This window comes from Penicillium longicatenatum (genome assembly GCF_028827895.1).
Source record: "Penicillium longicatenatum strain IBT 33135 chromosome Unknown contig_4_segment0_segment0, whole genome shotgun sequence".
NCBI classification, from domain to species: Eukaryota; Fungi; Ascomycota; class Eurotiomycetes; order Eurotiales; family Aspergillaceae; genus Penicillium; species Penicillium longicatenatum.
In genome coordinates, this window is record NW_026643122.1 from 3,241,702 (window position 1) to 3,265,838 (window position 24,137).

The window sequence follows — 24,137 nt, forward strand, 5'->3', positions numbered from 1 at the left end:
TATTTTGTGTATACTTGTAGACTTGTTCAACACAGTTTGGAATCATATATTTGCAATCTAAACTTCGTGTCACGTAGACCTATTTTCCGAAATCATTATGCGTCGCACAGTATATACATCGATCTCATATTTGTTGAATAGCTCAGCCTTCATCTATTGCACCACAAACTGAGTCGTGTGCGATTTGTAAAGGGTACTGCTATCCAGAACCTCACCAGTCGATGACCGAATGAAATCAATCTGGAGGTTTTGCTCATCCAATAACTTCAGCGTCGCATAGCTGTAATCGTCCGCATATGCAAACTCGGTGTAATCAGGCTTGGTGCCAACATCGCTCAGACCCTCAATATTGCCCGCACCACCAGCGACAATGTACATAGGCGCTTTGGGATCGGTCAAGTTCCGGGAGTCAACAGTACCGTTGTAAATGGGGGTAAAGCGCTGCGAGTTGTGCACGTGTCCGAAGACACCCAGATCAACGCCGTATGTATAGAAAAGCTCTTCGAAGGCCTCCTGGCATGAGTCGCAGATGTTGTCCGAGCCGCCGGTGCTGTACCAGGGTCTGTGACCGGCGACGATTACCCATGGGGTAACTGTGCGGTCGACGCTGGCGAGATCGGCCTTCAGGAACTCGAGCTGCTGGCCCTGCTTACCGAAGGGTCCGCTGTCGAGCTTCGCCGAGCCGTCGGTTCCATCAGGAGCATCGGTGAAGTCGGTTTCAGTGTTGATCATGACAATGTGTGCCATGCCGTACTCGAAAGAGTACCAGAATGGAGGAAGCGCGTAGCTCTTGGCCTGGATGGCTAATGCTTGGGCGGCTGTATTGGTGGATGAGGAGGTGAACGGAGTGGGCATGGTCTTCTCGAAGCGGTGCATGAAGTCCGTGAAGTTCTTCTGGCCTTCCGGGCACAGCTCAAGGAGGTACGGGATCTCGGAGCAGTCCGCTTCGTGGTTACCTGGGTTGGCCATGTAGGGCTTGCGAGCGGCAATGGGTGCCAATTGATCGTAAAATTGCTCCAGGATGGATTGGTAGGCTTCAGTACCGTCCAGCAGGTTCGAAAGCTTCAAGTACCAGTCATCAGCGTAGGCGAAGTCACCGGGGTGGATAACGATCTCATAGTCATCCACAGTGTCAGCGAGTCGGCCGATGGTGGTGTGGTTAAGCGCGGGCTGAACATAGGGAATGGTATCCTTCTTGGCGTTGGTCGAGGAAATAGTGAAACCATCAGCACCGTAGACTCCCAAATCAATCACAACATCGAGGTTGAAAGGGGTCTTGTCTCCGGGAGTACGGGGACTCAGGAAGTGATCTACACTGGAGTTGGTCGAGACAATCTTGTAGTAGTAGGTGGTGGCCGGAGTAAGATCAGTCAACACCACTGCGCTAGACCATGTCCGTGAGGTCGAATAAGTGCTCGACCCGGTGGAGCAAGCTTTAGAGCTCAAGTCATCTGCTGAGGTACCGTATGTCACACAGCTCTGGTTCAGTTGCTCGTATGTGTTCCAGCCAACGGAGACAGCTACATAGGTCAGCACATCATTGTCGATCATATATCACTCCCGTGGAAACTCTTACAATTGGGTCCATAGACAGCCAAACGCTGCTGGACAGGAGTGGTCAGGTCTGTGGGCTTGGTGGGATAGTTGACACTAGCAAGAGCGCTTGCAGCTAGCGCTGGCAGAGTCTTAAGGACAGTAGTGAACCCGACCATTTTGAATTCGATAGCTCAGTTAGATACCCAGCTACCAAAAGACTTATTGAACCCAGGAACAATATGAAAGCCATGTCGATCGGTCTCCTTTTATATGCGTGTGATTCAAAAGCTGCATGTGCAGCACAGCTCGTACCACCCATATTCTGCAGGTCCGACAGACCAATCACCCGGAATTTGGAAGACACGCCGTGCTTTACATTGCTACTGTCGATCACTTGTCACCCGCCATACTCAGCTGGGCATTTTGTTCCTGTTTTGCGCTTCGCTTAGAACCAAGGTTAAGCTTCCGGGCATCGGACCATACAAATGCCCCGAGGCACGTGGAGCCTGCGGGGATCGTGAATCGTTCAAACTTGTACCTGACCAATTACTAATGCCAACACGGTCATTCCCTGGTTGACCACAAGTAGATTAATTTGTATTGCACAACGTTGTTCGAATTGTACTATCTTTTTAGTGTGAAGAATCTCACTCTAACGGTACGCCATTCCCAATCCTTCCTCAACTCCGTGCCCACAGTCCGCGAGCCCGACGGTTTATTGCGAAACGCCGTCCGTCTCGCCGATCCGCACCACATACTTGACCGCGGAAGCTTTTCCATTCGCAAGGTCCTGCAGCGCCCCCTGGAGTCCACCCAAGCCACCCGGGCGCACTTCGTGGGGATGTCCCGAGAACCAGCCTCCCGCGAGACCACGACCGAGGAACGGGAAGAAGATCGCGCCAAACTCGCGATCTTCGATTGTCTTTCCCTCAGTGGGAGAGTCGTGAACTGATCCAACCATGGTACGATGGACGGCAATCTTGTTGTCGTCTTTTTCGGCATCAGTGGGGAGCACCGTGGTGATCTTGCCAGGAGCTGTCAGTGCAGCGCGGAGGTTTTCAGTACTACCCTTCTCGGAGACTGCATCGAATGCGTGGTGAATGGGTTTACCGCCGGCGGCGGCCTTGATCTTTGCGCGAACGGCCTCGTCGCCTTCACGGTAGTCGATGATGGTGTCGCCCTTGCTGCGGTCGATCAGAGTCTCAACGAAGGAGCTGCTCTTTCCGGCTACCACGATCAGCGGGTGGATATTGGAGAGCTTGGCAAGCTTCAGGGCGAATGCGCCGACTGCCGAGGCTCCACCATACACTACCAGTGGAAGGGGCTCACTGGTAGGATTCCAAGGGAGAGGCAGATCCAGCCTCTGATATAGACCGAGCGCGGCAGTCATAGCTGCGAGAGGGACGGTCGCGGCCTCTAATCTCACATTAACCAAGATTCAAATAGGTTGCGATCGACAACGTACCTTCAAAGCTAGTCTTGGCAGGGAGATGGAACGTCGTGTGCGCCGGAGCGATGGCGTACTCCGCGTAGCTTCCATCAGTGGTCATCATCTGGTGGAACGCAGCCACCTTGTCTCCCTTCTGGAAACCAACTACACCCTCTCCAACAGCCTCGACGTATCCAGCAATATCATCTCCCTCGTTGGTGCCATTGTCATTCGGGATCCAGCGGGGCACTTTCCAGTCCTTCGGGTTGGTGCCGGACACCACGACCCGAATGAGGACCTGGTCTTGCTTGGGCACCGGGATCTCGGTGTCCCGGATAGCGACAGTAGTATCTTTGCTAACAAAAGCTTGCTTCATTTTCAATCCTCGTTCAATACTGTAGATGATATGGCCTTGGGAAGGCCGGAATTTGTGCATTTTTATGCACCCCACATTTTGATTTGTCAGATCTTTAAACCTTACTAATTAACATCCCTGTTTCTTCAGGATTCTGCGCACAACACATGCATAAATCAGCGTGGCGAATTTAATAGAATCAATAAATTAACATGACGTAGTACTGAACAATCTACTGTACATTCGATAGCCTTATACCTAGAGACGCTTCTAGAGTTGAATACTATTTAGGATAGCCTAGTCAGTCAGCGGGATGGATATCGACGGTCATTTCCCAACCTCGTTGGATTCAACTCAATTATCACACTACCTGACGACTCGAGCACCCAAATTTCAACTGCAATTATTTCCACTTTGCACCGCTCATCCTCAAGCATTCCCCACTTTGAACATGGGCTAGTATCCCAGCGATAAATCTCACAATCTCTATTTCGCAGAAATTATTTCTGAGGCTTAAATCAGGTTGACTAGAAAATTACTTTTATGTTATATTATAAGCTTGGAACACGTATAATAAACAAAATGTGAACTAAACGAATTGTTTCTGTAGCAGCCGGGCTACAAGTCCAGTTCTCCACTTGAGGTCCAACACCACGGATCCACCGCCGAGTACCTTCATTTCCCAAGGCGAGGCTCTACCTATCCGGCCCCATCCGCTCCCTTTCACATATTAAGGATTTAAAATGTTACTGACCAAACATTTCAATAACGGGTCAGGAGGAATTACATCTTGCATTTGCCGCAGTGAGAAGCCAGTAGATGGCTTCTAGCTTGCCACTCGAGGGTGGCGACACTTTGTTTACAAATAATGGACAGCCGGCGGCGATGAAGATCAACAACGAGGAGCTCTTATTGAAAGATGGGGAAAATAAGCCACGTCTCGAAAACAGCCCAAATATGAGAAACCTTAATCTATATTCCAATGTCAGCTTCAATGATCATCTAAGATCCCCGAGCTGGACTATAAACTCTGGTTCTCAGAACGATGATAGATGGATCGGCAGCTTTTGCATTTGTACCTCAGAATGAACATCAAGAACTGAGGCTCTTTTTGCCGAATGTCTCCTATGCATATTTGGCTGGTAATTGTCTCGCACTTGGTTATGACTTACGCAACTTATTGATTGACGACAGCCTTCCTCTTGAGATCGTAGACAGGCAGTGATGAAAATCTCTATTCGTGGCAATGTGAGATTTCTTTTGTTCGATCCTGGGCATTCTTCGAAACAGATTCATTAGAACGTTCATGGAGTGAGTAGGCTGTGCGCTGTCCTGGGGTATTTCCTTGCCTCAATAACGCTTGAAATCACCTTTACGGACTCTACATCGCCAATCTATCAGGGCGTACTGTTTTGAAGCATCGATAACTGGTCTCTGTATTCTTTGGTAGATACACAGCAAGAGCCGGCAATAAATTGGGGAACTTATCTTGCAAAGCATGTCATACTGAGAAATATATCTAAGTTTCTCCCTTAATCACTAATGGCACAGCCGCGCTACCCTGAGCTTGCGATCTTGGTCCTTCAGTATCATCAATTGTGGTTGACTGCTTAGATTGATGCACAATGGATTTAAATCAGGCTAATTTTTGAGTCAGCTTTCGATGGATATCATCACAGGTGTGAAGGGTACTTTACCTTACAGCGAATTTGATCCTTAGCTTGCGTCCGTCCTTTTCCAAATTGGGGATGTGCAACAGGTTTGGGCATTGATTCCCCAACGTGCGTCTTCACGTGGGTGCGGAGGTCCCGAGTCTCTTGTCTCTTCTATGGAAATGTTAGTGAGGAAGCACTCTAACATGGATGCCTACATCATTTGACTTACCATCCTACGATCACACTCTGGCCAGCGACAGAATGCTTCTCCGTAATGAACAATGATCCTTCCTTCGTCATCCTATGGTGTATCAGGATTTAGACATAAAAAGCTGAGTAAGTTGAGTCCTGAGTTAGGTGATGGTAGGAGAGGCTCAATTCAGGTGAGCCTAAGCGCTTATAGAGCGTTTACGTAGCGTTTGCGAAGCGCTTACTTACTAAACATTCCCCACTCACCTTTTCATACTCCGGGAAATTCAGTTCACCCTTTTCACCCAGTCGAAGATACTCATTATAAGAAGCGTCCTCTCGTAACCAAGTAGGACCCTGGAAATTAAAAGACATGGTTTCTTAAATTCATCAATCAACCCGTAAATGAGTAACCAGGAAGGTATCTCGGGAGACTTCGACAAGACTGGCTGGTGTGAATGAACTGGCAATGAGAAGAGGGGCGGTGTTCGCGAAAGAAAGAAGATGTTAATTCAAGTATGCACATTTCCATTGTCGGCGGGGCCCGCCAGGCCAAAACGGGTAATCGCGTTGGGTGATCAACCAATGGCAATCCGACCTGCTTCCTACCATACATGTTGCTGATCTTAGTTACCAGTCCATAACTCCCGCTCGAACGATAATCTTCCCCATGGCATCATCCCTCTCGCCCTCCACAACCGTTTTGAGCAGCTGACCACCGATACTTGGGTGCTTAGCCCCCATCGCAAGAGCCATCTCACGCGCATTTCCAAGATTTGTCGCCAACACTCCAGGTGCCACACAACACACCTTGACACCATCTGCCTTCAGCTTGTGATTCCAATCCAACATCATCATGTTCAGAGCGACCTTACTGCACCGATAACCGATTGTCTCGAAATCAATCTTCTTTGGCCATCCAGCTGGCTGAGGAGGTGTGGGGAAATATGACTCTGCAGCTTGATTGATTGCCGATAGACCAGTCACGAAGATTAGACGCGGCTCGACTGATTTTAGAAGAAGGGGTATAAAGGTGGCTGTCATGACATTTGTTCCAGCGACATTGACGTTATAAGCGTTGTTGAAGCATTCGCGGAGAGACACCCGATTCGCGAGGTATTCGAGATCAAATGTTGCACCTAATGATGTGAGCTGGGGACTAATGGTATTTTGCAATTTCCTTACCGGCATTGTTGACAAGGACATCGATGTAGCCGGGGCCAGATTTGACGTTCTCAAATGCGCTCTCGATGGACTCGTCGCTTGTCAGATCGACTTGGAGGGGTTCGATCTTGTTGGTAGCCTTGGGACATTCATTTTGGATTTCTTTGATAGCTTTGGTCGCTTTGTCAAGTGATCGACTTCCCATGAAGATGTGGTAAGGCTTTTCGGCCTCAAATAAAGCCTTGACAGCCTCATAACCAAGTCCGCCGTTTCCACCTGTGACAAGGACAATTTTGGGAGTCATTTTGAGAATTTTATTCATGTCCAGAATATTATGTTTGAGGATTCAATACTCATGAGTTGTCGCAATTATCTTATATAGTACCCAGGTATATGACCATCTGAATAATCAAACTCTCCAAACACCGATACTTCCGCTTCTACATGGATACGAGCGGAGCTAAGCTTGGCGATGGAGATAAGCTATCCACCGGGCATAACCGCCAGCTGCATCTTCAAATAACGACACGAGCCTGAATGCCTGTAAACTCATACCCAACAAGACCTCTTCATCAAATGCACGGTATATTCGGTCCTAATATTCTCGTGTCGCCCAAAAACTCGCTGAAGTCTTGCGTCGGTTCTCTTCGCATTGAGGTAAAGATTATGTAATGAGTCGGGCAGTTTTCCTCAGGTAGGTAATCACGATGCTGGTCCACTCTAGACTTATATCATGATCACAGCTACCTGGAGAATGTGTTTCCTGTTTATTGTTCTGTTCTGCGAGACCTTTTCGTGATGTCAATTTATAAAGAAAAATCCCCGTGAAAAGGACGAACCCGCACCAGACCTATTTCTCTGCCCATTCCTGTTCTCGACGCGCAATCAATCCTCACTTGAAGCATATTCCATATCAATATCTAGGAGTTTTCAATATTAGGAAATCAACTCTGAAAGAACATACTGGACGGGCGGCCTATGCCAAATCCATTGTGTTTTTCCATCAATGTCATAAAATTGGCCACAATTAGTAGGACAGAGAACAAATCCCAAGGCTAACATGACAAAAGTTGGGACTACGGGAATTCCCTCCTTGAAAACCACAACCTGTCGAAATCCAAGCGGTGCTGAGTCAAATGTGGACGCAGGGACCTCGGCTAATAATTCAGCTACTAGTTCGATATAGTCTAGTCTCGTCAGAACCCCTCACCATCATGGATCTCTTCTGCCTCATCTCAAATACCACCTTTACCCTCCAATTAACATTCTGTGTTCACTCAATCTAAGCAGGTTAAATCTAAATTCGGAACTGCACGACCAAGTCAAATTGAACATCGACGACCATAGATCTCCTACACAAAGAGCGACAACTTCCACAATGGCACCTACCCTAGAACTCGCCTTCACTCTCCACGTGGATCTGTCACCAGCCCTCGAATTTGGAGATACACCCTGCGGGTCCAGGCGGTTCATTCCTATTACAGGAGGAACCGTCGAAGGCCCGAAATTGACCGCCACTATTCTTCCGGGAGGCGGAGACTGGAACGTTCTTCGGGAAGATGGAATCGGCCACCTCTTTGCAAAATATACCATCAAATCATCCGATGGAGTTCTTATCAGTGTTACCAATGAAGGGTGGATTCGGAAATTTCGAAGGGAGAGTGGATCGGAGAAAGTTGCCGAGGATCAGTGGTATGCGAAGACCAACCCTCGATTTGAGGTTCAGGACGGACCTCATGGCTGGTTGAATCGGACTGTCTTTGTGGGCGAGCTTCGTAAGCCTGATATTCCGAACCATGTTGTCATTGATGTGTACTCTGTGGAATGAAATGATTGTCAGTACCCGTAGAAGTTGGCATATAGAGGCCATGGCCACAGTCTGAAATAAATGTCCTTGATTAGCGCCATCTCACTGGATCATTGTGCTATACAGTGTTCTTGTCTCGCCAGATTGAAGGTTTTGGTGTACTAATTTCTACGCGGCGTCATTTTCTTAGCGTGTTCATATTACGATCCAGAGCTCCAAAATTTGAGTTTTTTATCCGTGAGAAATCGTCATAATATCTGATTGGTAGCGCTAGTATAGCTCTTCAGATAGCTAGAAGATCCGTCACTATTTCCTGTGCAGTCTGGTGAGATTTAATGCGAATTGGTGGCACGTAGGAGGTCGAAAAAGGAAGGTCGGGTTAATTAACGCGTTTCGTATAAAGCGGCCGCTTGAGCAAAATTGAAAAGACAGCTTTGATCTCCACGTCGGCAGTATTTACATCTGATAGAAATTTTTTTCCCAGAATTACAGTACACTGGGCCCCGCGCAATGCGGTGCGTGAGGGTGGCTTTACTAAGGCACGGTTATTTCAGATCTACATTGCAGAGGCTCGAATAGGCTTAGGCTCCGCAAGTGGGTACGTAAAGATGTACAGCTCTATAACTATTAGTCCCACCAGAAAGGGGGATGCGCCCAGTGAATACTATTTCTGGTCCTTCAGGACAGATAAGGTATAGCATGAAACAATAGGGTCATTTCAAAACGTTGACTTGCTCGGCCGGTGGTACTCGAGAACGATCCATCGAGCGTGTATCCAAGCAACACACAATTCTGTAGGCATGTACTTTGCCCTAATCGATTCAATGACCAGAGTGCGAAAAGAAAATGATAGTTACAGAGGGATCAGAGCAGTTATTATTCAGCACAAGGCAAAGGTTGAATACTCACAGTAAAGCCCCTTGTGGGTCGTCCAAGCCACGGTTATATTCTGAACAATTCAAGATTCTTTAGCGGCTCCACTACTATGAAGATGTGACGCGGCTCTATAGATCTGAATTTAGTCCATTTTTATCAGGAAGTATAAATGCGACTCGGGACGTCTCGTCCCCCTAATATTCCAGTCAATCGTTTCTATCAAAGTAGACCGGCGCATTCACTTTGCATCATGCGAGCTTCTGTTTTGCTCGCTGGTTTGGCCTCTGTGGCTGCTAGTGCAACGAAGTGCGATCCAAAATCCTTCGCCCCATATCTCGACAGCAACGCCAGCATTGTCTATGCTCGCACTTACACTTCCAACGAGACCTTCGTGGGCCCCCTCGCCAACTACACCGGCTTGCCTGATTACTGTGCTGTCTATGTCAACGTCAGCTCATCTGCTACTTCATCCTATGAGTTTGGTCTCTGGCTTCCAACTTCGACATGGAACAAGCGTTACATGGCCTACGGAAACGGAGGTTTCACTGGTCAAATCGCTTTCGGAGATATGGCACCCGGAATTAACTACGGTTTCGCCGTTGTTTCGACAAACACTGGCCACAACTCCTCGGTCACCGAGGCCGGTGATGCAGGCTGGGCTCTGAACAAGTCTGAGACTCGCACTGACTAGGGTTGGCGTGCCCTCCACGGCAGTGTCGCTCTCGGCAAGACACTGACCAAGGCATTCTATAGTCACGACATTGAGTACTCATACTATGCTGGATGCTCAACTGGTGGTCGTCAGGGATTGAAATCTGTTCAGATGTTCCCAGATGACTTTGACGGAGTTCTTGCTGGCGCTTGTGCTTGGTGGACTAGCCACCAACAGAACTGGGATTTGAAAATTGCGCTGGACAATCTACCCAACGATGCCCCCGGCCATATTACCGCCGACTTGATGGATGTTCTGGCAGATGAAGTTATGCGCCAGTGTGATGGTGTGGATGGCGTAATTGACAAGATTATCTTGGATGGTTACGCTTGCCAGTTCCGCCCCGAGGCACTTCTTTGCACCGGCACTTCCTCCAACACCAGCACCTGCTTCAATGCTGCACAGGTCGACACCGCCAACCGTGTCTATGGCGATTGGATTGAAACAAATCAAACTTTTCTCTTCCCCTCTTTCGCTTGGGGAGCTGAGGCTCAGGTCTCTCAAATGATCATTACCGCCGATGACGCCGTTGATGCTCCTAGTGGTATCGCCTACCCCCGTGACTTTGTCTACAACGATGCCAGCTGGCCTGGAGATCACCTTGACCTGGGCACAATTGAGCTTTCTGACCGTCTCGACCCTGGAAATGCCACGGCAGATGACTACGACCTCCGTCCCTTCCAGAAGCGTGGAAGCAAGCTGATCCACTACCACGGCTTTGCTGATGGTGAAATCCCCACCGGCTCCAGCATCTACTATTATCAACAGGTTCAGAAGACCATGATGCCTCTCGGATATGATTTAGATGAGTTCTACCGTTTCTTCCTGATCCCTGGTATGGAGCATTGCATGGATTCCACCCACGATGCGCCTTGGTACATTGCTTCCGCCAACCAACCATCCGCTTTGACAGGAGACAATGTTTGGGGTGTGCCTGGTTTCCGGGACCGAAAGCACGACGCTGTTCTGGCTCTGATGGCCTGGGTTGAAAAGGGAATCGCTCCTATTGAGCTGATTGCCACCCAGTATGTTGATAACACTCCTGCACTTGGTGTCCAGGCCCAGCGCCGAACTTGCCCATATCCCCAACATGCTGCCTATGTCGGTGGTAACTGGAACGAGACACAGTCTTTCAAGTGTGTCTAGATGAAAGGATCGGATGGAGGGTAGGCGGTCGCAACTAGGGATCGGATGGAGTCGTGTTAAATAATATGTGCATTGCTTTAGAATCGCGATGCTGTTGACTCGAATTCAGTTCGAATGCGACTCCGCGTTTCCCCAAGGGTAACGATTGAAGCTTTGTCATCTTGGAAATCATTTATCAGCCTGTCCATTATTTTAGGACTTAGCAGGTCTCAAAAATTTGCCAGTCTATGTGAATTGAAATGCAAAGTGTTGCTATTGTTACTGTTTGGCGATGAATCTTAAAGTATATGACGTCAGGACCCAATGAATCTCGGCGTCCCCCAGGCAGCAGCAGCAACCTTACGAGATCCCCACAAACTCTGCAGATTGAGGGAAACACAAGTCCAGGATTTCAAAAATCAAAATCAGCACAGCAATTACAAGACGTGCTCTAGGTGGCACGTCTCACGGAAAATCGCCCTCAAGTGGTACATGATCCTTGCAATGTTTCGCTAAAACACCAGGATCCATACTCATGGTTCCGCCCTTGTTCATCGCCCAAGAGGCCTTGTGTTTTTACCCCATCAGCACAATATATGACTCATGCCCTCGATACCTTTTCTATGCTCTACTCCTAGCTAGCTGTCTCACGCGCTGGACAGGATGGTTGGCAGACGTGTTTCTGGGAGCTGCCGCGGCATATGCTGGCACGGCAGCAATTGAAGCATTCATCTTGGTGTCAAGCGATCGCATATCGCAAGAGCCCACCCTAGTCACTATCCCATTTGTGGCCGAGAACAGTACACTGTGGAGCAGTTTTCCACAGCTCGTCACACAGACAGACCAGATTATCCTGCAGCCCAGCGCACTTGAGCTGGATGGTGATGCCGTAATGGCGATAGTAGTCACCGGCTATCTCGTCTTTCTCCCATTGCAATGCTGGTCTCGCGTGTTGACACAGGAGCGGGCTCGAAACCTTCTGTTCTATCTCTGGAATATCCTAATGCTTGCGGGGTCCATTTGCGCCCTGGTGTGCGCAGCTAAAAATCGAGAAGTCCCGACCCAGTACATGTTCTGTTACCCCGATGTCCCACCATACGAGTCTACGTCCAGCGATGGGTGGGAGAACTTCTGGAGGACCTCAACGTGGAACAGCAGTGTTTGGGACACATTCTCAAATGTCACGAAATGGGGCGAGATCGGTGATATCTGCTACAATCCGTGCTTCAATACTAGCCAAATTCTCCGACAGGCAACCACGTTGGAATCCTGGGTCCTAGAGAGGGGATCTGAATCATCGCATGGAAATCGCTTCTGGGATAAACTCATCTATTCCAATCGATATATCTACAGCCTGATTATTCTGTGCTTCATCCTGAATATTGTTCTTTTGACTTTCAAATTCCTGCCTTACAGGTCGAGAATTCCATCTGCTCAGATTGTGGTCATTTGGAAAACAAGGAAGGATATTTGGAAGAGCTTCAAAGATGAGTTTCAAGAATCACTATCGATCCCAAGAAATGGAATCGAACCAAAAGAAACATATAACACGAAGAACTCGAAGTCTTGCTGGAATGGTATTCGACCGTTCTTCACTATCCGCTTTCTCAGAGCATTCCTTCGCATCATAGCGGACCTGGGTATATTGTTTGGTCTTTTATTCAGTATGATTATTAGCCCACTGACAATCATTGGTTTCGTGGCATGGGTTGAATGGTGGATCCACAACGATGGCCCGTCACAGGAAAACCCGCAACAGGTTGGCCAATGGTCATACTTGGTTTCAATCGGACTACTGGTAATATCCGCCGCTATCCTCACGCTAAAGTATCGACTGGCTTCAACAGCGGAGTTGGATAATGAGATAGAAACGCTAAGAGCACACCTTGAGAAGTTGGAGGAGAGACGAGATGCTCGAATGGAGGCACAGACAGCTTCATTAACGGCAGAGAATAGTCAAGACCCGTAAAAGAAGATTGATGAATTGTTAAACTAGCGAAATAAATATTCGTGATGCCGATTTTTCGGTTGCTATTATCCTCAGCCTTCTGCGTATGGTTTCCACTTCTGTGGTCCAGTTCCCGCCCCTCCGACCAATTCAAGTAGCTGGAGTACTTCAAATTCTGCCATGCAGACTTCACGTGAAGGAAAAGCAACTTAATGCAACGGCAGATATATTATTTCGCTAGCTTGGCAGCCCTGAGGTCGTCACTTGCCAAGCGTGCGGGGATGAATATCGCTTATGTTTGATTGGCGCAAATACCGGCAATGTCTCCCAATATGACACACCCAGGCGCGGCATCAAAGGTACTAAATCCTCATTTGATGAAGTCTATTAACGTTTGTCTTGGTGCTCGCTTAGAGACTACAGGCATCATGTCAAAGCTCATGTTGCATTCTCCGTTTAAAAACCTCGGCGCCCCTCAATCCGTGCTTAAACGCTATTCATATAGTTGAGCAGCTGTTCCCCACAAAGTGGAAATATCCGATCGCTACTCTGTTGACTGGTCAGTATGAATGATTCTGGTGACAAAACTACTCAAGATTTCATTGAGAATGTATCTCCGAGCTCTACGAACATCCCTGCCCACGCGACACACACCCCGTTATGGCAGTTACTAAAGCGATGGCCGAAAGTGGTCATGTACTGCCTGGCATTGAGCTCCGCCATTCTACTCTACGGCTATGATCTAGTCATCGTGGGAACAGTATCGGCCATGCCAGCATTCCAGTATGTTATCAACTGATGAATTCATCGCCATGACTGACCGTAACAGGCATACTTTTGGCGAGAAACTAGGAACCAAATACATAATTCCATCCATGTGGCTTTCCCTATGGAACGCATCCAGTCCGATCGGCATGATGATAGGGTCTATCTTCGGTGGTCATTTCCAAGATCGGGGCGGTCGTCGACTCGCCCTCGCGATCGGGAGCTTTTTGTCCGCTATCGCCGTCGCCATATGTTACGTTGCTGATCTTCCTGATGATATTGGGTCCCGTCGTGGAGTTTTTCTAGCCGGGAAACTGTTTCAGGGGATTTGTATTGGAATTCTACTCTGTGTTGTCCAGACTTACATGTCTGAGGTCCTCCCAGTTGCTCTCCGGGGGCCGATCATTGCTTTCTTGCCGATATTCACATTACTTGGTCAGCTACTCGGTGCTATTGTGGTTTATGTCTCCCTACAGAGAGAAGGAGCGCAAAGCTATCGAATTTGCTTCGCCTCACAGTGGCCCTTCTCGGCTGTTCCCCTATGCCTGTCGATACTGCTGCCAGAGAGTCCAACGTGGCTACTCCGAAAGAACAGACCAGAAAAAGCGCTGAAAGCTCAGAGAAAACTGGACACGATCCACGTTGACTCTACCGCGGCTATCGAAGAGTTACATTTGGCCATTCTAGCAGAAGAGGAAGAAAATGCTTCCTATGGTTATATGGATTGTTTCCGAGGAACCAACCTCCGACGGACACTGATTGTCTGTCTGGCCAGTTCTCTGCCTCAACTTTTTGGTCTGCAACTTCTTGCAAACGCCTCATACTTTATGCAAATTGTCGGAATGGGCTCAACAAACAGTCTCATTTTCCTCATACTTGGCATTGGCCTCGGTTTGATCGCAAATATTGTCAGCCTGTGGGTGTTGAATGGCCTGGGTCGACGCTTTTTGTGTATGTTTACTCTGGCCACTGCCACGGTACTGTGGTTAGCTATGGGCATTGCTGGCTGCTTTCAAGGCATTGTCACGATTTGGTACGTATGACACGAAGAGCTGGGGCCTCATATGCTAATCCTCTACAGGTACACTGCCGTCACAATGATGGTCATTACGATGGTCTGCGGTCTAGGCATTTGGCCGGCCTCACATGTTGTTGCTGCCGAGACTTCATCCCTACAACTACGAGCCAAGACACAAGGCATTGGCTGGTTCACGAGTGGCATTGCGACTGGTGTGTTTTCGATCATTTTGCCTTATATATACAACGCAGACAAGGGAAATCTCAAGGCAAAGACAGGATTCTTCTTAGCTGGAGTGGCTGCCATCGCCGTTATTCTAACCTGGCTCTTTATCCCGGAGATGAAGGGTCGATCGCCTATGGACATTGACCGTATGTTTTCTATGAAGCTGGATACACGGAAGTTCAAGGACTGGAATAGCGAGATAATTCCTGAGAAAGATACTACTATCCCGCAGCAAAATGCGTGCGTATAGGTAAAACTCAGCTTACCAATAAAGACCTTTGAACGTATGTCTTCTGGACCTATACTCGCGTTACACTTTTTGGGCTACTATCTCGATTCAATAACGAGGATATAAGCTTTTACCTTTCAATCATGCGCATGATGGAAGCAAGTATAGAGCCCCTGATCCTGGTACTGTATCATGACTGGAGACCCCTGGAGAAAAACAAAAAGCAGCGTCTTAGAGGCTCAACACTAGAACAATAGACTTGATTGTCCCTGAGGAAGAAGAAAAAGAACTTTCTCCCGTGGATGGAGCTCAGAATCCAATTTACCCGAACGGCCCCCTCGAAAGCTTTGGGAATGTGCGTTAAGCAAGATTAAGATTATTCAACCTCAGGAACAATAGAAACGTATATATAATTACCAAGACCTTGGAAAGGATCTTGCTTCATCATGAACGACAGGATTTATTTACAGGTTGTCAGGTTGATAATGAAACATCAGTAGGTGGTGCAAGATCTATCTATACATACATAAGACCCCTTACCACGTTTATAATAGGTGGACACTCAAGCTCATTGATATCTAGATAAAACAAACTACATCCATCGATCAAAATCAACGCTCAAGTGTTGAAGTCGGTGGACAAGGCCCAGTATATCAATCTCTCACTCTAAAACCAGGATCCGGCATATCCTTTGGCCGCGGATTCTTACGGTAACTACGCTCTTTGACATTAAAATTCCCCATGTTTTGCTCAGGCGAGTAATTTAGCCCTGCTGCATTACGAGACTCCATCCAGGGCAACCTCAAGGAAGCTGGATTAGTGGCAAAATGCATATTTCCCGCCTGATTTGGTGCTGAAGCAGTATAAAGATACCTCGAGATAAATGGGCCATCACATCTGATTTGATATTTGGCTGGGTTATAGTCACCTTGTTGCAGACCAACTGGAACTCTGATCCACGGCGTTAGTCGCTTCCTGTTCGAACCGAGCACGGTAACTTCCAGTGCGATGATAGGACAGGTGATGTCTCCACCAAATCCGCTAATATGCTGATTTCCGATGATTCTTATTTGTGGATATTCAGGCGGGCCAAAGGGGCCCATCATCCTCCGCACGTCACCTTCAAATATCATCGTTGCTTGTGAGCCAGTGTCGTAGAGCATGTCTAATTCTGTCCACCAAGGGTAACCAGGAATTCGAAATGCCATATTATACTTCATAAGGGTTAGTTGAGGTTTCTAGCGTCCGAGAATCAGGAGCATTACATGAAATGTACCTGGTCGTTTGGCGTATGGAATGATCAAGTGTGGCCGGACTAGCAGATCTCGATCGTATAGCTAAGAAAAACAATCAGAAGAGCTCAATGCGAAGTGGTAGAGTACCTACTCCTTCGACCCAAAAGCCCACATAGCCTTCATGCGCGTCATTTATCGCATCAAACTCCTCCCAGTTAAATGGTCTCGGTTGGCAGAGCTGGTCCCCGTGAGACCAGTAAGTGACCAGGCCAGTGAGATGCAAGTTGCCGTCTCTATAGGCCTTCAAAATAGCTCTTACATTACGAACTTGTTTGTATGTGTCGCCATTTTGTACTAAGCTTTGAAAGATGCTTTTCAGGCACTTGATTCGAAAAAAGGAGATCAACGCTGAGACCTTCTGGCTCGCCCTGGGCAATCTCGCTATCAAATATTAGCCAACTAACAGATCCGAACAGCGCAAGGGTCACATACTCAATATATTGCTTTCGTAATTTATATTCTTTAAGTCGTTCTTCAAACGCAAATGTCATAATATTGTCCTGAATCCTCTCCTTGCATCTGGCAATCTGGGCGTCGATGTCACTGCGTGGCTATTAGTCAAATGATCGATTGCTCAAATTTCCTTGGGCGAGTGGTTACTCTGGATCAAGATCAGGCTCATTCATGTTCCATCTTTTGGGAAGGGTGTTGGCATTAAGAAGGGGCCCATCCCCTCTGTGAACCCATCTTTCCTGTCGCGGGGGCTTGGGCTCTTCTTCGAGGGGAGTTGGAGGATCAAAGACCTGTGTAAGATCAATGCTTTGTATGCTGATTGTGTTTGACTTTTTCTTCGCAACGCTCTTCTTGGACTTCGATTTCACACTTGGTCCTGGACTCGACTCCATGGTGCGGATGGAAGATGTAGATAATGTTTTGGTGCTTTGAATGCGAAATAGTAGACAAAAGAGTTACAGCCCAGTTCGGCACTTTGAAAGATGGACAGACTTAGATCCTTATATGGATATTTAGTTCAAAGTCATTGCCCGAAATGGGTGAATCTGGGAAGATTCATGGGTCAACTTGATCTCGAATTTCGTTCGCAAACCGTAACAAAGCAAAGACGCTGGGTCAAAACTCCGGCTCTTTGAAGAACCTAGTAATCTATGACAAGCCACTGTATTTACTGATTTTCGTATAATTGTCAGTTGCCAAAAATAGTGCGAACTAGTCTCAAGACCCAGGGCGTGGATAATGCCCATCAGGCTATTTTAGAGCCACTTGTAGACTACCACAAAGAACTGTAAATTTTGAATGACTTCCACAAGTGGTGATGGCTACGTTCTTTTCTTTTGACTCGAGCGCCTGAGTCGGTAGACTGACCGTGTACCGCTCTTTGATTTTCTTTGGCGAATATATGTTGTTGCTTTGAGTCAAAGAAGACTAAATTGCCGAACAAGAAGGCTCTTTTCCATTGAAATTGCATCAAAGGAGCTTTGATCCATGGACCTCATGAGCATCCCGCTCCATATGGACTTCAGGAGATAGATCCGGACTGAGCCAAATTGCCGTAGTCACCCACTAGCACTCAATTTAGCATACTATAGCTCAGTCGACAATAAGCCTTTAAATAGATATTTGCTTTGCGATTATTGTTATAATCATGTTGAAGTCAATTGAGAATCAGTTATTCAGCAGTCTAGCGAGCACTGCAAGTTACAGACGAATGCACGAGGAAAAGCCGATAAGTGAATCAATTTGACAACAGCACCGGAGCAGAAATATTTCACTGCTCCGAATAAAAAAGAGACCGTTATTCATAGTATGAGTGGAAGGGCTTGGATCATATCATCAGTGGAAAACATATTGGAAAGCAAATCATCAAATTGGTGCAAGAAGAACAAAGAACATGGGAAATTATTCAGACGACATGTACTTCGTAGATGCTTAGGCCAAAGTTATTGAAATGACTCCATCCTTGTCTGGGACGGGCAGACCTTGACGCACGAGCCTTTTGGTCCTCATTCGCCGTTTCTTCGGGGAGAGGGTCTTCCAATCTTTATACAAATCTGAGTTTAGCAGCAGAGAGTGGGGCCGGTTGGTTTCAAGAGCAATCGGCTCGGCGACGATCTCCACTGGAACAGACTCCTCGGGAGCAGGTTCTTCGGCAGCAGGCTCGTCCCAAGTAGGCTCTTCATAGATAAATTCCTCGACAGACTCCTCGTCGACAGGTTGACGTTCCTCAGTAAAAGCTTCTTCGTTCACAGAGTTCTCGGCGATGGACTCTTCATAGACAGAAGCCTCGACGGCTTCGACAACAGACTCCTCGTAGACAAACACTGTGACAGGTTCTTTCAGGACAGGGCTGTCTGGACGGCCAGTCCCCTCCTTCTCATGGCTCCTATCTTTAGTAACCTCCACAGAAAAACAGTCTTGGGTGGGGGCAGAGTCCTCAGAGGATTCATCGGGAGTGATAACCGATTCCCCGACCACGTCAGACCCTTCCGAGCTGGGAGATGCAGACCTGGCATAGCGGCGAGCGCCAACGGAAGCAGAGTATGCCGCTGAACTGGGAGACGCAGGCCTGTGATAGGGAGGAGCGCGAGGGGAGGCAGAATATGCCGCTGAACTGGTAGATGCAGGCCTGTGATAGCGAGGAGCGCGAGGGGAAGTAGAATTTGCCGCTGAGCTGGGCGATACCGGCCGGGGATACCTGGGATAAGGATTATATAGATACGGGTAATATCCTGGACCATGGTCGCGCCTGGTGACCCCAGTCCTGATCTGGAAGGTAATGCGACTTTCCAGCTCCATTATGTGCGATGACTGAGCCTCAATGACTGCCGCCATGATCGCCAAGCTGCCGGCCTTGCTCACAGTGGAACTATCACGAATATTGACCTTTGGCTTCCCACAACTGGCCATTTCTTGGAGCATATTCGTAACGAATTTTGGAAGCCAAAATTCATCTTCGGGGAGCTCAGAGAAAACCTCCGTCGTCAAACGCAAAAGTTCCATGGCTGAGTATCCACTCCCAAAATATTCAATATACTTTTCGGCCATGGTCTTGAGCTCAGAGAGATCGTATTTTATCGATGCATGGTAGACTTGCACGCATCTTTGGTATTCCCTTTCCATGAATGTATGTTGGAGAGCCGTTCTCGAGTCGATGGTCTGCCATTTGCCAGTATATAAGAAATGCACTATTGTGTGCCCAATGTCTGCAGAGACGGGAATTTGGATTGCTCCATTGCGTTGGAGCTGGATCAGTCTAGGATGATCGTCGAGATAGGATCTCGGAATCCCATACCGATCTGCTCCAAAAGATATGGTGACTAGCGGAAGTTCGTAGGGGCTACACCCAGTTTCAAATTAGTTAATGTTCTTTTCAAAGGGTCGGAAGCTCTCACGATGACTGGGTTTGGCCGTAAGAAAACCTATCAAATGGTTGGTCTAGAGCTGGAAAGACGAGCTTTTCATCCGTTACATTGTGAGCAGAATGCCTGGAAGTCATCGCGATAGCCTTGTTGGTAAAAGTTGCTCAAAGGATAACATGCATCGTGGTAGGGCACGTCGAATCTCTATTTGTAGCCGATAACCAGATTCTCAAAAAGAGGGGAAAGAGCATGTGTTGGCCGTGCATGACCAGCACATTGGGATACGAGCCACAGGCCTGTCACTGGTGGTATTTGCACGCTGAAGTACAGTGAGGCTGACCCATGCAATCAGGATTCGAGAACGAACCACCTAGAGCCAATCCCCGGGAGCCACGCAGTCGTGTCATATCTGACATGCCAAAGGGCATCGTTTACGAGAACAAGGCGGGGGTGACAATCCGAAGAAACGATTGCTGCCTGTCATTGCAGCCTAATCGAACGGAATGAACGACAAGGGTCCTCGGATGGACTTTCGAATATGTACAACATGTGTAACGCGAGCTGAGCCTCATCCCACGCACGGACATGTCCAGGCAGAAGTCTGTACTAGGCTAACATTCCCTCCAACCCGTCATGCAAGAATATCCAAGTGCCCCATGATAAAGAACAACATACCACATCCCACCCAACACTACTCACGGCCGGATGCTCAAACATCGTATCCATCAATCTCTGCCCCAGCTCAACCAACGAACCCCCCTGCAGACCCGGTTCACCCATGAGAACAATATATGTAGAGTGTGCTTGAATAGCTACTCCCACCGCCAACAGCCACTTGTACAAAGTAGCGTATCGCCGCAAGGGTCGAGATACGTACGTTCCCCAGCCCAGCGGGAGATTCCTTGGCGACAATAAGCCCGGTATAAATAGAAGAAGATGAGGAACCGCAAGAACGGGCATGAAGTACGACGTGTTCGCGACGAAGGGTATAAGCGCGGCGCTGAGGAAAGATATCACGACGGGTGCGAGCTCGAGGATTGCTGGAGGGGTCCATGACGTTTTCGCACCTCGAATGGTACTCGGATTCGAGACGAGGACTGTAGCGAAGAAGAGATTTTGTGCGAAGGATATTGCGACGATTTGTCCGAGCAGCATGTACACCCACACGTTGGGGATATTATATCGGCGACCTAGTCTGCGATTAGTGACAAGCTTGAGGGGGTATACAGGGATACATACTCATTACCCCCAGAAACAAGCTCCATCCTATTGTCCACAAGAAGATCTGTCCGCTCCACCAGAACTTCGCTGGGGTCTCAGAGACACTCTCCCACGCTTCCCGGAATAGCTTGCGGTCTCGCAGCCACAGCTCCCATTTTACCGGGTACGATTCTGCCTCACTCAATGCCTGCTGTGCAGATGCCTGTTCCGCAAGCCAGCTGTTATAAGAATGTTGGAAGAACGCGAACATGTAGTACCATGTTGTCGCAAGACTGACGGCCGCGAGGATAAGGAAAAGGGTGAATATGGGACCGTGGGTGGAGCTCCAGCTTGCCCGGGCTTTTCGGATCTTATAACGCCTGTAAATTTTTATGCATATGTTCAATGCTAGGGTGGCGCAGAGGGAGAGGTAGAAGGCGAGGATGGAGAGGGAGCGGTGGTCCTCAAACGTTTGTCGGAGGGGTGCCTGTATTGATTCCAACATGACGTGTCCTGGTTAAGACTATCACTGGTCTATGACTGCCTTTCCATCTCGAGGATATTGGAGACCGGGCGACCAATGCAAGTAGATGGGAGCGTGAATGCAGAGTGGAGAGTGGGTATGTTGATGCGCTTATCGCGTCGGGCGGTGTATTGAGGCCTCGCCGGCTCGTGTTATCTAATCTACGCTAAGCGTGACATGGTTGAAGAGTGAAGCTTTGATTAATTTTGTATTGATGGCTAATTCGAAATGTTCAGTACCCATTAGATTTAAGATACATGGTGAGATTCTTTGTATGTTGTCTATGCTTAGTATTTAGGTTTAGTCTTTCCAGATTCACCGCACTCCATATATGGTTCACGAGGGAGCAGTCCAACCAAGTCAAGTAATAAGGCCACGGAATTGACAACCCCATAGAAGAGCATGGGTATCAGACCAAAGAAAAGGTTTCCGGTGTAACCACGTCGGAGAATTGTCTCGGCCAACTCTGTCCGAGCGATCTGTGGCGCAACGGATGACTCGAATGGCCCTGTCAATCTGTAAAACGTAACGAAAGATGCACCGAAACAGTAAATAAGCAAAATACGCAGACCGTGACGACGATACAGTTCAAGCAAGCCAGGTGCACCACCGAAGTCCTTGGCCAGTGTGCTCATATACGCGCTGTGGTCAACGCCGTATTGGATGCGAGATGCCTTGGCGGCGAGGAGGTGGTAGTGGGGAGGATCCATGGGCATCTGCATTCGCCCGGTGATAAGCGCCGTCCACCACATAGCTTGTTGTTCGGCTATGGGAGGGATGGCGCCCACGCCTGGGCGCACGAAACCAATGAAAGCGATGTCTGGGTGTGATGGATTGACGATGTTTCGGATTTGACCATCTGATGCGGTGGGATACGATGCGTCAAGATAAGGGAATGTTTGCTTGTACCTGAGATAAATTACGTTAGTTTAAAATTGGCGTGGTTGAAGAATCATAAAGACATACCCTGAGCAATAAACCACACAGTTTGGCTGGATGTTTTTGTCCTTTAACCGCTGCCAGTCCTTCCGATCGTGTTTCACTTGGAAATGAACTCGTCCCGTAGCATCGATCGACGTCGGCCAGGTACAAGTATCAACGTATCGGTCAGAGTTAGCATCCTCCGGAGGATCAATGTACCTGTTACCAATATATGCTAAAAAAGGATTGTGTGTCTTGTAGGGACGATTGAGATAAGGCATGGCTTTGTTGCTCTTGTTGAGGAAAACATAGGCTCTTCCTAGTCGCTCTTTAGGAAGCGCACCGACATGCTGGTTCATACCGGCCTGGGTTCCAGTCAAGAACCACAGAACTCGCTTGATCACAAAATCCGAAATGAACCAGCGCAGTCTGCTTTGGGCCACCGCCCGATGGACGTAGGCCGTTTCGAACAGGTTGGTGATGAGACCATCGATCGGAAGACCTCCGCTGAAGGTCTTCCCGAATACCTGGAATCGGCTGAGCTGCTTGGGAAAGGAGAGGAAGCCGGTGCGGAAACACATGGTTACTGATTCGGCGTCGGCTTTAATCGACTCGTAGGCGATGTCTGTATGTGTTAGATTGATCTTTCTGGTCTGCTAGAGTCAACTCACCCATGGCTGTTTCACCACATCCCAAGATTAGGACTTTCTTGCCAGCTACCTGCTCGCGGCCCTTATAAAGGGATGAATGGAATACATCGCCCTGGACATTTTCAATGCCTGGGATATCCGGAATATTCGGTTCAACGTGAAGTCCAGTGCAGACGGCAATATGCGAGCACTCAAAGCTGTTCTCTTTTGTTTGGTCCGGATCGTTCCGATCCACATAGCTCACTCGATGAGCCCATTTGGAACCACCCTGGAGCGGGCATATGCGAACCACAGGACTGTTGAACTTGATATAGGGGCCCAGATTGAATCGCTCAACATATGATCGGAGATAATCGACGTACTCGGGCAGTGACACATGGTCGGGAGTCTCCAGCGGCAAGCGGTGATCGGAGAACGTGGTCAATTGCTTACTGCTCACCAATTCGGCGTTCTCGTACGAGCGATAGTTGAATGTACCACCGACATCGGACTCGCTATTGATTGTAGGTTAGAAAATGTTGTCCGAGCGAAGAACAAAGACCGGGCAACGTACGCTTCAAACAGACACGCTTCGATCTGCTGGTCGGGCGTGGACGCCTCGAGCAACGTCTTGAGAGTCGCCAGGCCTCCGGGGCTGTAAGAGATTAGCGATGGCAGAATCAAGTAACAGATCAGATCATACCCAGCGCCAATAATGGCTACTCGTATTGTCATCGGGGCTGTTCCTGGCGCTGTGGGAATGGAGGAAACATCAACATTTGGAGAGCCTAACTGCGGGGCTCCCCAGTCTCCACTCACGGAGCTTAGAAAGCTTGGTCAGTGACGCCATCGTGTTCTACATTTACAACCGCTTCGTTACTTTTACACGCTCTCGCATTGGGCGCTATGTTTTTATTTCTTGTTTCAATTTATTTTCCTGCTATATCTCATTTTCAAGTAATTGATGGTAGTAGGCGAGATTCATCGATTAAGATCATTCGTACTCAGTATTGTCATACCAGTTTCAACATACTGTAAGATCCCGGTTCCAAGTTGGAATCCGTCGTACACATCGTTACCTTCTGAGAAAATATCAATTCTCCCCAGAGCAGACGCAGATTGCAACTTCTCCCGCCATCAGCCAAATTAATATTCCTCGGCGCTCGCGACAGTATGTAAAGGCTGTCACCTCTTTCGTGTCCGGGGGAAACAACTAGAAATC

General features: G+C 48.2%; 11 protein-coding genes across 11 annotated transcripts; 4 read left to right on the forward strand and 7 right to left on the reverse strand.

Annotated features, from left to right (window-relative positions):
• Positions 1-153: 153 nt before the first annotated feature.
• N7484_008037 (purple acid phosphatase family protein) lies at positions 154-1,712 on the reverse strand (the record flags this gene model as incomplete). Its single annotated transcript, XM_057118424.1, has 2 exons — positions 154-1,520; positions 1,577-1,712. The coding sequence occupies 2 exons, from the start codon at positions 1,710-1,712 to the stop codon at positions 154-156; spliced, it is 1,503 nt and encodes a 500-aa protein (XP_056971459.1).
• A 539-nt stretch (positions 1,713-2,251) lies between these two features.
• On the reverse strand, positions 2,252-3,341 carry N7484_008038 (zinc-binding alcohol dehydrogenase family protein; the record flags this gene model as incomplete). The annotated part of the gene is made up of 2 exons (XM_057118425.1): positions 2,252-2,952; positions 3,002-3,341. 2 exons carry the CDS (start codon positions 3,339-3,341, stop codon positions 2,252-2,254), a joined length of 1,041 nt encoding a protein of 346 aa, XP_056971460.1.
• Positions 3,342-4,993: 1,652 nt separating this feature from the next.
• Positions 4,994-5,539, reverse strand: N7484_008039 (uncharacterized protein; the record flags this gene model as incomplete). The annotated part of the gene is made up of 3 exons (XM_057118426.1): positions 4,994-5,146; positions 5,205-5,276; positions 5,432-5,539. 3 exons carry the CDS (start codon positions 5,537-5,539, stop codon positions 4,994-4,996), a joined length of 333 nt encoding a protein of 110 aa, XP_056971461.1.
• A 255-nt stretch (positions 5,540-5,794) lies between these two features.
• N7484_008040 (uncharacterized protein) lies at positions 5,795-6,632 on the reverse strand (the record flags this gene model as incomplete). The annotated part of the gene is made up of 2 exons (XM_057118427.1): positions 5,795-6,303; positions 6,350-6,632. 2 exons carry the CDS (start codon positions 6,630-6,632, stop codon positions 5,795-5,797), a joined length of 792 nt encoding a protein of 263 aa, XP_056971462.1.
• A 1,074-nt stretch (positions 6,633-7,706) lies between these two features.
• N7484_008041 (DUF3237 domain-containing protein) lies at positions 7,707-8,156 on the forward strand (the record flags this gene model as incomplete). The annotated part of the gene is made up of 1 exon (XM_057118428.1): positions 7,707-8,156. The coding sequence occupies one exon, from the start codon at positions 7,707-7,709 to the stop codon at positions 8,154-8,156; it is 450 nt and encodes a 149-aa protein (XP_056971463.1).
• A 1,105-nt stretch (positions 8,157-9,261) lies between these two features.
• Positions 9,262-10,869, forward strand: N7484_008042 (Tannase/feruloyl esterase; the record flags this gene model as incomplete). The annotated part of the gene is made up of 2 exons (XM_057118429.1): positions 9,262-9,680; positions 9,765-10,869. 2 exons carry the CDS (start codon positions 9,262-9,264, stop codon positions 10,867-10,869), a joined length of 1,524 nt encoding a protein of 507 aa, XP_056971464.1.
• Positions 10,870-11,383: 514 nt separating this feature from the next.
• Positions 11,384-12,817, forward strand: N7484_008043 (uncharacterized protein; the record flags this gene model as incomplete). Its single annotated transcript, XM_057118430.1, has 1 exon — positions 11,384-12,817. The coding sequence occupies one exon, from the start codon at positions 11,384-11,386 to the stop codon at positions 12,815-12,817; it is 1,434 nt and encodes a 477-aa protein (XP_056971465.1).
• A 544-nt stretch (positions 12,818-13,361) lies between these two features.
• N7484_008044 (uncharacterized protein) lies at positions 13,362-15,054 on the forward strand (the record flags this gene model as incomplete). The annotated part of the gene is made up of 3 exons (XM_057118431.1): positions 13,362-13,579; positions 13,626-14,594; positions 14,643-15,054. 3 exons carry the CDS (start codon positions 13,362-13,364, stop codon positions 15,052-15,054), a joined length of 1,599 nt encoding a protein of 532 aa, XP_056971466.1.
• Positions 15,055-15,698: 644 nt separating this feature from the next.
• On the reverse strand, positions 15,699-17,173 carry N7484_008045 (uncharacterized protein; the record flags this gene model as incomplete). Its single annotated transcript, XM_057118432.1, has 4 exons — positions 15,699-16,271; positions 16,420-16,559; positions 16,624-16,871; positions 16,929-17,173. Coding segments are annotated over 4 exons (1,206 nt in total), but the record flags the coding sequence as incomplete, so codon positions are not given.
• A 1,039-nt stretch (positions 17,174-18,212) lies between these two features.
• On the reverse strand, positions 18,213-21,347 carry N7484_008046 (uncharacterized protein; the record flags this gene model as incomplete). Its single annotated transcript, XM_057118433.1, has 3 exons — positions 18,213-19,536; positions 20,520-20,832; positions 20,882-21,347. 3 exons carry the CDS (start codon positions 21,345-21,347, stop codon positions 18,213-18,215), a joined length of 2,103 nt encoding a protein of 700 aa, XP_056971468.1.
• Positions 21,348-21,652: 305 nt separating this feature from the next.
• N7484_008047 (flavin-containing monooxygenase) lies at positions 21,653-23,650 on the reverse strand (the record flags this gene model as incomplete). The annotated part of the gene is made up of 4 exons (XM_057118434.1): positions 21,653-22,274; positions 22,332-22,911; positions 22,958-23,430; positions 23,490-23,650. 4 exons carry the CDS (start codon positions 23,648-23,650, stop codon positions 21,653-21,655), a joined length of 1,836 nt encoding a protein of 611 aa, XP_056971469.1.
• Positions 23,651-24,137: the final 487 nt, after the last annotated feature.